The sequence below is a fragment of the Urtica dioica genome, chromosome 6 (genome assembly GCF_054948205.1).
Source record: "Urtica dioica subsp. dioica isolate 48M chromosome 6, U.dioica_male_clone48M_v1_H2, whole genome shotgun sequence".
Lineage (NCBI taxonomy): Eukaryota > Viridiplantae > Streptophyta > Magnoliopsida > Rosales > Urticaceae > Urtica > Urtica dioica.
This window is the reverse complement of record NC_142761.1, coordinates 12,890,861-12,905,866: the sequence shown is the minus strand read 5'-3', so window position 1 is coordinate 12,905,866 and position 15,006 is coordinate 12,890,861. Positions and strand designations below refer to the sequence as shown.

Sequence of the window (15,006 nt, the reverse complement as noted above, 5' to 3'; positions counted from 1 at the left end):
TTGATGGTCGCGGCGCGAGGAGCTCCAGAATTCGCCTTCTAATTCTTCTATGCTTCATTTTGACTTGTTTTACATCTGTATTTCTTGGTAGAGTTCCTTGAGGTCGCGAGTTCACTGCAGTCAGTAGTTACCCCATTTACGTCTCGAGATTTCGGATCTGAGCCGATTGATTCGAGAGTTCCGTCTTCATGTCATTCATGAACTCGGTGGTGGAATTCACGAAGGCGGTCATCGACGTGGCCAGATTAGCTATGAGGTCCTCCAGATTGGTCTCGTTCTTCTAAGCTCATAATGTTGGGGCTAGATATGGCGATGGTCGGGGCTGATTCTGAGGCGGTCAAGGCTAAGCCTGCGGTGCGGGTTGCATTGGCATGTTATTCCGGGGACCGCGCCATCCCCTATTCTGATAGTTGCTCCTCGGGTTTTGATTGTAGTTGTTATAATTCTGGTTGGGCGGCCGATTGCTGACGAAATTTGCTTGTTGGCCATTGTCCCCTTGCACGCACTCGTCGCTAGAATGAGGGCCGACACACCAGAAGCATGGTTCTGGAGTAGGGGATTGGACAACCTGAACTGTGGCTTTTTGCCCGTGGAGTGTTTTGCTGAGGTCGGCCACCTGTGCCGTGAGAGCTTTCATCAGTTCCATCTTTAGTGTGACTGGCTCGCGCTTCTGAATCCTGCACTCGGAAGGACATTGGTCGTTGTTGTATGCGAGCTCTTCGAGGATGGCATGGGCTTCTTCCTCGGTCTTTTGGAAGAAGGATCCTCCTGCGGCGGTGTTGACGGGGGTGCGCAATGAAGGAGAAAGGCCCCCGTAGAAGATTTGCACCATCATCCACCCTTGGATGCCATGGTTAGGACACTTCCGCTGCAGCTCCTTGAAGCATCCCCAAGCTTCAAATAAAGACTCACCCTCGAACTGGGAGAATGAATGGATTTTGTTACGCCTCTTATGCATCTTCTCGAATGCGCAAGTCCGCCCACGAAGTGATGGAGCCAGGAGGGAGGAGCGAGTTGAGCCAAGTTTTGGCTCGATCCCGTAGAGAGAACGGGAAAAGGCGGAGGCGGATTGCTTCATCAGAGATATTGTGGGGCTTGAATGTGTTACTAATCTCGATGAAATTGGTGATATGGTCATGCGGGTCTTCGGCCGGTGATCCTGAAAATTGGTATTGTTGCACCATATGCATCACGCCGGTCTTGATTTCAAAATTTTGATTACGCGCAAGAACCGGAAGAACAATGACCGATTGGGTGGCATCGGTCGGGGGTATCCCGTATTGGAATAGGGTCTTGGGCTCCTCGATGTTGTTCCTATTTTCCTGCAAAAGTTTTCGATCTCGGAGTTATTGGAACGAGAGTTGATGACCCGTCTTTTCGCATACACCTTCAAATGCAAGAAAGTGACACAAAAAGTTAGAAAACAAAATTAAGAAATTAGCAAGAGCAAGTAAATTCAATCGCTATTGTAGACTAGTCCCCGGCAACGGCGCCAAAAACTTGTTGCGAAATAACTCGCGCACGCAAGCGTACGTGTGTCGCTCAAGTAAGATAGAATGTAAATTCGAGTAACGTACCCACAGAGACTAGTGAAACAACGATTTCCTAAAACTTGATGCTAATTAACTCCAAGTAAAATTAATAAGATGTTTGTAACAAGGGCAATAATAAAACTAAAGCAGAGAGTGAAATAAGAGTTTTGCAAGAAGAGAAGGTAGGCGTCACGAGTTCACCGGAGCTAACTAGGTCGTGGGGTTTCAGACTTGAACAACAAATCTACTCCTATAAACGCTAATTTCACTCTATCGAAAATATTCATTAGCCTCTCTTGAGTGATCTAGCAAACCTATGCAATTGACGGATTATTATCATTGCGGCTTCTAATCCTATTAAAATAATCACACGCAATGAAACAAGAGTTCAAACGATTACATAAATTGCCTAGATTTTCTAACCTAGGATCAACTATGAAGCCATGAATAGATGCACGATTATCGATTCTCTCTCGAGTAATAAACAATCCTAGATAACAGTTCTAATGGTGATCAAGCACTAGAAAGCATTAAACATGATTCATGACAAGCAATTTAATAGATGGAGCAAACAAGCATAATCTAACCTATCAAAACCCCCTTCGCATTGTCAACCCTAGCTACATCGTAACCCCATAGAAATCTAGCCGCTAAAGGAACCCATGATAATCAAAACACAAAGCAAACTAATCAAAAGCAATAAGATGAGCATGGAAAGCAAAAACAAATTCATATTGAAATTTAAACAAAGTTCAACAATATTTAAAAGGTAAAAATAAAATAAAAGTAAAGGAAGAAGGAGAAACAATGGTTGTGAGTTCAAGTGAGTCGTCGAAGTTGTCGACTCCAACGAAAAATGCTCTCTCTCTAAGCAATGTTCTCTAAGACACCCTAAAAGCAATAAGGAAACTAAAAATAAAAGCAAAAGTATGTTTCTAGGTTAAAAGACTGGTTTATATACGAATTATGGTGATTTTCGGAGCTCAAATGGGCTTTTAATTGAATTGATTTAGCCAAAAATCTTCAAAAACGGAAACAAGTCACACCAAAGTCGAAGCCTCTCGCGCTGCGCGAAACAAAGGTCGCGGCGCGCAGATGTTTTCTGGAGGACCTCGCGGCGCGAGAAATAGGGGTTGCGACGCGAGGAATGCTGCTGGAGGTGTTCCGCCAAAGCCGAAAGAACGTTGCGGCGCAAGGATTGATGGTCGCGGCGCGAGGAGCTCCAGAATTCGCCTTCTAATTCTTCTATGCTTCATTTTGACTTGTTTTTCATCATAAAGGCTTCCATTTGTCATCAAATACTCCGAGACTTCAAATAACACCATTTTCCTGAAATATGTTGCGAAAACTCACAATAACCGTTAAAAACAGTTAAGGACTAGCTCGATTCAAGTCAAATGAGGGCGGATTCCTAAGTAAAATACGTGCTCATCAACCGCTAAGGAGCCCAACATGGTCGCCTATCTGGCGAAGACAAACTCCAAACTCGATGCCTTCTCTTGGTTCCAGATTCTCCAAATCCCGAGAGAACAAAATTTGGAGGATGACGCTCTTGCTCTCCTCGGATCTGGCATCGACGAAGAGGGATTGGGGACTGTCCCCATCGAATTTCTCCCACGACCATCCGTCTCCCGAGATGAAGTCAGAACTGTTGAAGATACGCTTCAGCCAACTTGGATGAGCCCGATTATCGAATTTCTACGAAGAGGGGAACACCCCGAAGACCGCAAGGAAGCAAATAAACTGAGAGTCCTACCATCCAAGTACATGCTTCGAAATGACGTACTCTACAAGCACGGTTAATCGATGCTGCTGCTCCGATGCCTCAATAGCGTCGAGTCGACCAAGGTCCTCCGCGAAATACACGCGGACATCTACGGAAACCATGCTACTAGAATCTCCCTCGCGCTCAAAGCACTTAAACGAGGCTATATTTGGCCTACCATGAAGAAAGATGCCTGTGAATGGGCGAAGCGCTGCGACAAGTGCCAGCGCTTCTCCGAAATCCCAAGACTGTCACCGACTCCACTAATCACCATCATTGTCCCACGACCCTTTGCAAAATGGGGTTTGGACATCTTTGGCCAGCTCTCGAGAGCGCCAAGGCAATACGAGTATGCCATAATCGCCATCGACTAATTCACCAAATGGGTAGAAGCCGAGCTGCTTGCCAGAATCCCCAAGGCAAATACGACGAACTTCATCTGCCGGCACGGCATCCCTGCCTCGATTGTGACCGACAATAGCACACAATTCGAAAACGCACGGGTAAGAGATATCTGCGATCAACTAAAGATGAGTAAGACATTCTCCTCGCCACGTCATCCCCAGGCCAACGGCCAAGTTGAAGCAGTCAATAAGACTATTAAAAGCAATCTAAAAATGAAGCTCAAAGACGAGAAAGGTGCCTGGGCCGAAGAGCTACCATTCGTCTTGTGGGCTTACCGAACAACCGCACGGAATGCGACCAGGGAAACTTCATTCTCCCTCGCATACGGGATCAAAGATGTGGTGCCAATCAAAACCGAGATCCCCACATTCCGAGTTCTAACGTTCAACGATGGAAACAACGACGACGCCATGCGCCTAGAGGTAGACTTAATCGACGAAAAGAGGTAAGAGGCACTTACCCGCCTCGCTGCCCAAAAGCGCAAAGTCGAAAAATACTACAACTCAAAGATCAAAAGGCTAACCTTTGCCTTCGGAAGCCTTGTACTCAGGCGAGTGTTTCAAAATACCCAAATGCAAGGCACCCGCGTCCTCGGCCCAAACTGGGAAGGACCCTACAAAATCCACAAAGTCATACATGATGGGACCTATTACATCGAATACAAGGACGGGACCCCGATATGTCATCCGTGGAATGCAGAACACTTGATGCAGTACTACCAGTAACTAACACTTCCCCCATTTTATTGCTTAGATTTCCAACATTCAATAACGCCTACGAGCCAATGTTTTAGGATTTTAAATTTTTCGCAATAATAATAAAATTCGAGGTTTTTCTTTCAAAATCTGCTTTATCAAAGTTTTTCGGTTATCAAAGGTAAAACTTGTAACCCAAAAACTTGGGAGGCTAGTGACACAAGCAACAGTAAGGAAATCCTCAAGAAAGTACACTCCACCAAGAAAAAAAAACTTATGTTTCAACCCGAACACAAACGGGAACAAAGACCTTAAGCCGCTTACATAGAGCATCTAAGACGCCTACATGGCGCACCTAAGACGCCTACGTGACGCACCTAAGACGCCTACATGGCGCATCAAAGCTGTCCCTCGCGACGCACCTAAGACACCTACATGGCGCACATAACACGCCTACATGGCGCATCTAAGACGCCTACATGGCGCACGTAAGATGCATACATGGCGCACCAAGGCCATCTACATGGCGCACTCAAGACGCATACATGGCGCACTAAGCCGTCCCTCGGGATTCACTAAAGCCGTCCCTCGTGACGCACCTAAGATGGCTACATGGCATGCCTAAGACGCCTACATGGTGCACTTAAGACGCCTACATGGCGCACTAAGCCGTCCCTCGCGACGCACCTAAGATGCCTACACGGCGCACTTAAGACGCCTATATGGCGTATCTAAGCCGTCCCTCGTGACGCACCGAAGCGGCCTCCATGGTGTACTTAAGACGCCTAAATGGCACTCAAAGCCATCTTACACTATTCACCCACGTCATCGCAACTGCGACAGACTTGTCCCAATCAAAAGGGGCGACACGTTGGCTCAGAAAAAAGGATGCGAACCATACAACGCTTCGCGTGTCTAAGGCTGAACCCCCAAAGACGACAAGCCAAGCTGCTATAAGAAGGAAAGCCAAATCCCGTTAAGGTAGAAGACTTGTCAAAACTATCGACAAAAGACGCGTATCTACCGAGACATGCCATAGCTAATCGGGATACGAACGCACGATCAAAATGAGCAGACATGTTCATAAAAGAAAAAGATCATATTTAATAAAAAGAGGGCAATCGCCCCAAAAATCCTATAAAAAAAATAAGCGCTAAGACAAGTGTGCTAAGAAAGGAAACTCCTAAAGATTGCAATGCGCTAGACACTTGCGCGGAAAAATTACTCGAACACAACGTGTTCGTCACTCAGAGGCTCAACCCCGTCGAGCGGTGGAAACAGAGAATCGAAGAATTTAAAAGTGAAGCTTTGTACGGGACACTACTACATCCTTGCTAGAGACTTCGCCGACACAATCGACTCCACCTCTGAGACCTCGGACTTGGCGCTTCTTGGTCCCAAAGGGGAACCTCCATCCTTCAAAACGGCTGAGGCGGTAGCCATCACCCTCTCAGGATGCTTCACCACAGAACTTCAGCCCCCCGGACAAGACACCGAGTCACCTCCGGGATCGTTTGATTCCGGCCAGAAGTCATCCACGCAGTCGATCTCATCGAGAACTGACTCCAGCAAGGCCGTCGCAACCATGCAACCACCTTCTCCCGACGCACCTTGAACATCCAAGTCAGACTTTAGTGCACCAAAATTTGGTACGTCACGTGCCTCCACGCCAACTAAGTTGATCATGAGGCAAGGCACAGCGCCTCCAGACACATGTCGACTGGCATCCTCATCTACGCCCTGCTCGATCGACGCGCGCTCCTCCTCCCGCTCCCAAGGCTGAGAGACGGGTGCAGTCGCGCCCACCTCACCCTCTTCGAGCCACTGCTCCACTCCTCTTGGATCCTCCTCCACGTTCAAGGGAACCTCCCCTAATCCCAAGAAGAGGTCACTCTCTGCGTGCTCAGAGTCCTGAAGCAAGAGAGAAAAATCTACCTTGGGATCCTCAGCAGAGAAGGGGAAAGGAATATCCATCATGCAAATATGTAGAGAGAAAGACAGAGAAAAATTGTAGGGAGAGAGAGAGAGAAAAATAAAATGGAAAACATAAGAGAGATGTGCCACAATTTATAGACACCTAAGGGAGAAGGAGTCCTAATCCTACTCCCAAAAGGTGGAAAAAAGGGGAAAAAGCCCTCACAAGTCAACTTTTGCCACGCAGACGCATCACCCCCGCGTGCGGCATGCGCGCCGCACACCCCCCTAAAAAATGTGTGTCCTCGCGACGGCGAAGACTTTGGAAATAAAGTTTCCTCAAATACCCGACTGAAATGACTGAATGTTCATCGCTAGGAGTCTTCCGAGCGACAAACTTGGGGGGGCTTATGTTGTCTTTCGTTTTCGGAAAACATGAGAGTCGAAAAGGCACGCCACTCAAAGGGCTGATGGTCAGGCTGGAGGTCCTAAAGAGCGGCAAGCCTCCCACCACCAGTCGACTTACAAGTCCTCGTGTCAAACTTTCAGCTCCTCGAGTCGAGTCGTCCTCCTCGAGTCGAGCCTTGCTCCTCGAGTCGAGCCTTGCTCCTCGAGACGAGCCTTCCTCCTTGAGTCAAGATATCTCCTCGAGTAGAATTATGTGTCCACGAGTCAAGTGATGAGTCCTCGTGTCGACCTTAATTCCAAGTAGAGACTTTTACACTTCACGCAACTTGCATGAAATCTCGAGTCCCGAAGGCCCAACGGGGCGGGTCATCAAAGATCTCTAAGGCCCACAAACAGCTGACAAGATGGACCGCACACCCCTCAAGAAAGACACGTGCACGCTCCTTTAAAAGGGACGGGCGCGAGCAATCCACGCGCTACGCAGGAGGGCGTGCGCCGCACCAGGTGGGTGGCATGTTGTGCCAGGAGGACTGCGCACCGCGTACCCCCTAGGGTAAGCATTCTCCCGCACACCATCTGGGCAGATCACCCTGCACGCGCAGCATGAGGTGTGCCACGGAAAGCACCCTGCACACCGTGCAGGGGCTTTTGCATGCCGCGCACCCGCGCTGCTCCTCTTTTTGAGGAGAGCGCTCTCTCCAGTCCCTAATGGATGATCTAAGTGCCTCTTAGGGCCCTCCAATTATTATAAATACCCCCAAGTGAGGGGTAATCTATCCTTTTCATTCCATGAAAACTCACTCTTCTCTCTGCTTCTCTAGATGCCATCTTTGGCCTGAATCATCCTCTGCAAGATTTCTCGCTCTTAGAGATTCTGAAACGCTCCCGGGTACTCACGAGCATCGTTTCTTCTGACCGAGCGCTTAGTCTAGAGCCCAAGGGCGCTCCCAGGATTTTCCACTGAAAATGCCCTACGCGTCTAGCACAGTTACGCGTCCACCATTTTCGGCAGAAAATCGCCTACGTGTCCTGCACGCCTGCCATGACAAGGAACTCTTGACCTAGAGTCTCCCACATCTACAAAAGATATAAAACACACTATCTCTCTCGGGTCACTCGATCCTAGAGTTCTGTGACGTTGGCGAGGACTCTTCTGTGCCCCGCCTCCTCTGTCGAGCATACTCTCTAGACTTCGCGTCTCATACAGCGTTACATACGCCTTTAACTATGTTCTGACCTGATCCCTGTTCATACGGGTACGTAGGCAGCTTACACAAAAAGCATGGTCACTCCCCCTATTCACCCATTCTCTCTTCTGAGAAGCCCTCCGACGGGAGGAAACCCAACTCGAGGTTTTCGAGTTGGCACCTTTTGCTCGGGTGCGGCCAATTGTGTTGGCATTGGTGCCCACAAGAAGATTAGTAGTCATAACTTATATACCTTTGATGTAATAAAGTCTTGCAAAGACTCTTGCTTGTAACTACTGAATAATTAATAAAGAGTTGAAACTTTCATTCAGTCTTCCTTGTTTGTTTGAAGCTTTATGAGAAACCTTAGTCTTTAGTCCTTAAACAAACCTAACTACAAATGAAAAGTCAACTATAGATTTACATGTATAAACTCTTCATGGTTTGCTTAAAACAACATATTCACAATCTAAGGATCAAAGGGCTATTGATCTCAGTATGATTGATAGGAGAATCTATGATGTCTGGTTATGGGACATTGAGAGTTGGAGACTCTATAGTTCTTCTAGGTATCTTCCGAAGGTACTGAATTGACCAGTGCACTTCTAGAGACATTCTGAGAACAAACCATTTAACCTCTTCTGTCTCGAAGTCACTATGTATGAATTGCATCATGCTTACCTCAATCCTGAAATGAGACATGTCATTTCATAGCTTACATACTCTTATTTGAGAAAGTCATAGTTCTAGATTCACTATGTGATATAGACAAGACCTATTGGTGAAGTACTACGTTATGAAGATGTCATGAACAACTTTGTGAAGATCTCATTAATATGGAATTCATGTACAAGATTGCTAAAATGCAATGTATATCACCTCATGCTTTGTTAGCTCCTCGTCAATACATTGGTTCTAAATTATTCACAAGTGACAAAGGAGGTGAGGAAATAACAACTAGAATGGTAAAATGGTAATTTTATAAATCACATCTAGTTGATGATATTCATGAAGTGTAAACATACATAATATTCAATGGATCCACTTATCAGAATTAAGTAGAATTTTGAGTTGAAAACATATTCATTTCAACCGAGAGATTTTCAGTGTCAACTCTTTAGTGGAGTCAGTTGACATTAAGGTCGAACTTGGAAAAAGGTTTATGAACTCTTGTCCAAGCATGCTAGCTCAAGCTTTGTTCATTTGGATCAATGAGGTCACTACCACAAGTCATTAGAGTAAGATTTGTTAAACTAGTAGCTAAGTCAAAACAAGTTCAAGTGTTAAACTAGACGAATTTTACGAAAATTGTCTAAAGGATAATTTTGTTAATTAGGACATAAGATGGTATGAATGTCAATAAATAAGTTTTTGACATTGTCATATGATGACAATGAAGTTGATTCACACGGCCGTGCATGGCATGTGTGCCTTGAGAATTAAATTTCATTTCATGGAATTTTATGTGAAAATTCCACATGAGATTTTCTTATAGTGTCGTGAACGAATAAAGAAACATCTAGAAGCATATTCTAAAAGCTCTAATTTCGTGGACCATCAAGAGAGAAAGAGAGTTTTATTTTGTGCATTGATGTATGAAGATACTTGCCAAAAGAAAATAGAGGAAACAAACTTGTACCATGATAGCACAAAGTGGGTAGCCAACATGAGGAAAAAGGGAAACCTATTTCCCACTTTGGTAGTTTGATAGGAATGGGAAATAAAGATTGTGCTAATGAATATTTGATATTCAATAGAAAAGAGGGATCTACCTCTTCAAGGCAAACACTCCTCTTATAAATACCATACCTCATTCACAATGTTGGAGACACAAGTTTTGAGATTGAGAGCTTCTCTCTCTAGACTTGGCTGCCCATCCATGTCCCTCTCTCTCTCTCTTCTTACTCTTTTGTTTTGGCACCTAGGTCCTCATTAGACCTAGCGTTTTGTATTAGCTCTTTGGCTCTTAGACTAGTTCTTGAGTCATTGTGTTTAATAGTGCCCACACACAAAATCATCTCTAAACTCGAAGAATTTAGTGGTAGAAACTTTTGTGGTTACTCAGGTTCAAGAAGACACGAAGGAGACAAGCTAAGTGGGGAGACGAGCAGTTCAACGTTTCCAAAGGCTTCTCAATGCTCAAGCTTCTAACGAGGTTGGTACCGAGTGAACACTCTTTGTAGTTTTAAATTTTAAATTATATGCTCATGCGCTTTGTCTAGGTCGTAGTAAAATCGTTTTATGTGTTTTTAAAGAATTTTTTATATTCCGCCGCTTGCTAGAAGCGATAAATTATTCTTAAGCCTAGATCTATTCCAACAAATGGTATCAGAGCTATGGTCAAAGTTTAAGCATGTGCATGTAATTGAAACTATGAGTATGAAAATTGTTTTCTTAATTTTACTCGGGTATTGAATTTGCTAGAATTGTTTTTTAAATTTTTTTTTAATTTATTGCTCGGGCCTTTAATTGAAAATGCATGTTGATTTTCTACACTATTGGGATGATATTAAAACACATTAGAATCACTTCTAAAAGTTTTTAATTTTTTCATAATCAAAATCGTGTTTTGAGAAGTTTGAGAATTTCAAGTAATTTCATGAAGTAATAATATTGTCTTGCTAGCTTTGTTTATTTACTCGCTTGTTTTATTTTTGTTGTTATTTTCTCTTGTGCTATACTATTACCTTGTAAATAAGACACATCTAAAATACATAAAAACTCAATAAAACATTCCGTTACACTTAATTCTTTTGCATTTTTGTCCTCGGCCGAATTTTCTGTCCAAAATTCCTTGAGCTTAAGAATGCCTCTCGGTAAAACGAATGCATATCTCTGCTCGGAACTCGGATTTGAATGGCTCTTGAAGGAAATTAAAGGCTTATGAGTCTACTTTTCAAATCATTTTGAATTAGCTCAATTAGACACCGGAGCCGCCGTCTACGGCGATTTTACTCTGTGGTGCTTGCAGTCCGGGATTCCAGGATTTCTGAAAATTTTGGATTCCGGATCCCATTCCGAGAGTTCTAGAACTCAAATGAAAAATTTTCCTTGATCAAAAATGTTTTTCCAAGTATAATAAACATAATGTGTAAGATTGAAAAGTTTGTATTTCTTGAATATTTACTTGAAATTGAGATTTTATAAAAACTAGTTTGAATTTTGGAAAATTGTTTTCACTTTCGAACTTGAAAATGTTTTTTCATCCAAATCAAATACGTTTTCAAAATGTTTTCAAAACTATATCTATATCACCTATGTTCAAAATTTATTGCTCTTGAAAATTTAAGTGGGAGGTCTCCTCGAAGACCAGTTGGCAAGAAGATGCAAGAAGATGCGTAATCTCATACTTCAATTGTTCATGTGACTTAAAAGTTCACACTTCTCTCATGCACTTTCTCTTGTAGAAAATAAGAAATGTCTGAGCATATATCTTGTGCCTTTATGCACTAACACTTCTCTCCTTGAAACAAGTCGGTCTAGGATTCAATTTCTAGAATTCCACTATATCTCTCTATACACTAGGAAATGTGTTTTCGAACATATAAGAGACGATGTGCCAATTCTAAAAACGAAGTGGGAGGGTTATACTTGTTGTTTGTAACCGACGATCCCCAACACTCATGAAAAGTGCAATTATTTCCAGACTAAGAGTCACCCTCGTGGCCCTCTCTTAAATGAGAGTACTCAATGACGCTTTGCTATGATCATTGCTCAAAGAGCTGCGTCCGAGAGTGAAACGATGAGACAAGGCCTCCCTTCGGTGGATTGTTTTTTCAAAGTCGATCTCTTGGACTAAGTGGTTGGTTACACATTTAGACTCAATCCCTAGTTAACCTCCCTCGACGCCCTGCGAAAGGATGTGAGTTATCAAATGTTTTTACAAGGTGGCTAGTCAAATTTGATGTATTGACATCTTGGCTATGCATTAATGATGAGTCATTTACTTATGAAAGGAGACTCTTTTCGGCCTTCCCTCGAAGGAGGTAAGTGTCATTTCGTTCATAACACCTTTGGATTTTTCCTGTCTTGTTCATCCTTAAAACTTAAGCAAACTTAAATCCTAAACCAAAAGTCTAATCATAAACTAGTTCACCACAACAATTACAACAATTACCGATGATTTTTTTTGTCGGTAATAACCCGGTAATCGTCACTAAATGTATTTAGCGACGATTTTAGCGACGATTATTATCGTCGCTAAATGTCCGTGCCTAAATATATTTAGCGACGATTTATTCGTCGCTAAATATTTACCGACGATATTAGCGACGATAATGTCGTCCCTAAATGTTGTGACGAGAATTTTTTTTTCATTTTGAAACAGATAATTAGCGACGACTTTTTCGTCGCTAATTAGTGCGGGAAAATTTCCCGCGTGAATTAGCGACGAAAAAGTCGTCGCTAATACCTTCTGTGTACTAATAATTAGCGACGATTTTGCCGTCGCTAATTATTATTATTATTATTATTTTTATTTTTTTCGTCGTTAATTATTCATTTTTTATGGTTTTTTGTTTATGAAATTCTAAAATGAAAAATCAAATAAAAACTAAATTATATTATCCAAATCAACAAATATATAAAATCCGGTTACGTACGTTTTCGGTTATCGAGAAATATGTAAATAATAATCTACTGTACACAAAATATCTAATAAAACACTAGTCGAGACGTTCGCTTCGTCGTCCCGGCGCTCGTTTTCCCCCTCGTCGACGTGAAACGCTCTTATGCTGGCGCTGAAACTCTGCAGGCTGCGGCGGAACAACGTGCTAATCAGTAGACTGACTTGGTCCGTCGGGCATCGTCTGCTGGCTGGCGTCGGGAGTCCTCTGCTGGCCGCCCGTCGGAGTGTGGACGCCGGCCGTCGAAGTCTGCTGGCTGTGGGATGACGGAGCGTGCTGCGAACTCTACGGAAATTGAGGCATAAACGAGCTCAGGTTGAGGCCGGGCACCTAACTCTGTATTGCCTCGGTGAACGAGGCGATGGTCGACGTGAACACCTCCTGGGAGATATATCCTGGATGCGACGTCCCAACCTCTGAACTACCGTAGACTTCGGCGACTTCAGCCGCCATCTGTGCTCCCTGTGGCACCAAACGTTCGACGCCGGTCAAGTGATCAGTCCGCGAACCCATAATATCGCGGATCGCCTGCTGCTCTAGGACGGAAATATCAACGTCCGCTCCTTGTTGCTCAGCCTCCGCACGCAACATGTTGAACCTATCGACCAGTCGATCCTGATATAATTAACTAGTTAGTATATATTAATCGAAAAATAAGAAAAATAAATGTAAACTTACATAACGTGCGAAGGCTTCAGGAGTCAGCCATTCGGACTTGTCGGACTGATGTTGGCTCTTGTAGTTCGCAAACAAGCTCTCGAAAGCGCCTGTCTCGGCGCTCTTCTGCATGTAAACAAAACTTCAAGTGTTAGATAATTTTAACGATTTGATGTATCATATAAACATAAAACTTACGTTCTTCGCGGTGGGTCGAGAACCCAATCGTCCCCTGTCGAGTCTTCGTCTTCTTCTTCGCGCGATTCGCCTTGTTCTTCGTTTGTATGGCCTGTAATATAAGTAAACTTACATGTAAATAACAAATCGTTTAATAAAAGGGTAAACACATATTTAACGTAAATGATTTGATTACCTTAAACTCATCGCTCGTATATCGTTGTATCAGCGTCTCCCATTCGGTGTCGAGCTTAACGATCCTCGATTTCAGCGACCGCGCCACCTGTACGCTGCTCTTGCAGTCGATGTCGAACCATGACCGCAAGGTATGCCTCCAATCGCGAAGACGAGTCTTTGCGTCTCGAATGATTGCCGCATCGACAATCGCCTTCTTCTTCCACGTTCGCATTCGTCCACATTGGGACCGTAGGCGAGATCTTGTCTCGGACGACCAACCCGAGCGTGTTCGTGAACGTCGCAAGATCCGGATTCATCTCACGCTCTGGCTGCAAGAACGACTGAAACTCCTCGTTCTAAATAAAAATGTTTTCATGCACAACCACGGCGGTAAATTGTACGCAGTCAAGACTACCGGCCACATACTGTACGATAAACTCATGTCACCAAATGGGTTGAAACCATCGGCGGCAAGTCCAAGCCGGACGTTCCTCGGTTCTGCCGCAAACATGGGATATTTTCGGTCGATCTCCTTCCACGTTGCTCCGTCTGCAGGATGTCGCAGTACACCATCCTCCTTAATGCGTTCATTCTCGTGCCACTGCATCTCTAGAGCTGTGTGCCGACTCGCGTACAGTCGCTTAAGTCGATCTTTCAGTGGAAAGTAGCGCAACACTTTATGCGCTACTTTTTTTCCACCGTCTTTCTTCAGCCACCGGCTCTCATTACAAACTGGACACTCGTCTAGATTGGTGTAGTCCTTCCAAAACAACGCGCAATCGTGTTTGCAGAAGTGAATCGACTCGTAACCCATACCAAATCGACGCAATTTCGCCTTTGCTTCATAGTGTGACTCTGGAATCGTGTTGCCGATCGGATGAGACTTTTTCAGTACTTTCAGTAGCTGATCAAACGACTTATTCGTCCACTTGTTCATCACTTTCAAATGCATCAACGTGACAACAAAGGAAAGTGACGAATACTCCGTACAACCCGGCCATAATTCTGTGTTCAGGTCGATGAAAAGGTCATCGAACTGTCCACTCTGGTATTCTGCATTCGGGTCAATACTGTCATCGTGACCGTCTGCGTCGTTGTGATCTAAGATATCGTGTACAGCATCAAACATCCCACCTCCTCCTCTGTAATTCATCTGATACTGCATTACGTCATCTTCTTCCTCCCCGTGAAAGTTCCACCTCGTGTAATTCCTCTTAAATTCTCTGATAAAGAGATGATTCTCTATATCAGGAATTTTTTGCATCAACACGTTGTTACACCTCTTGCATGGACACTTAACTCGTCCTTCGACATTTACGTGTTGTCGGGCCATTGCCATGAACTCTGTCATGCTAGCCGCAAACTCAACGCTTAAACGTTGGTCCTCGATTATCCAATTCCTATTTGGATAACTCATTTTACCTATAGATTGAACATTTCAAAATTTAGTAGTTTTCGAATTTT

At 44.1% G+C, this 15,006-nt stretch overlaps 1 protein-coding gene across 1 annotated transcript; it reads left to right on the top strand.

Moving 5' to 3' along the window:
* Positions 1 to 2,984: 2,984 nt before the first annotated feature.
* On the top strand, positions 2,985 to 3,335 carry LOC149393406 (uncharacterized). Its single transcript, XM_089618013.1, has one exon. It carries the CDS (start codon positions 2,985 to 2,987, stop codon positions 3,333 to 3,335), a length of 351 nt encoding a protein of 116 aa, XP_089474139.1.
* The last annotated feature ends 11,671 nt before the right edge of the window (positions 3,336 to 15,006 follow it).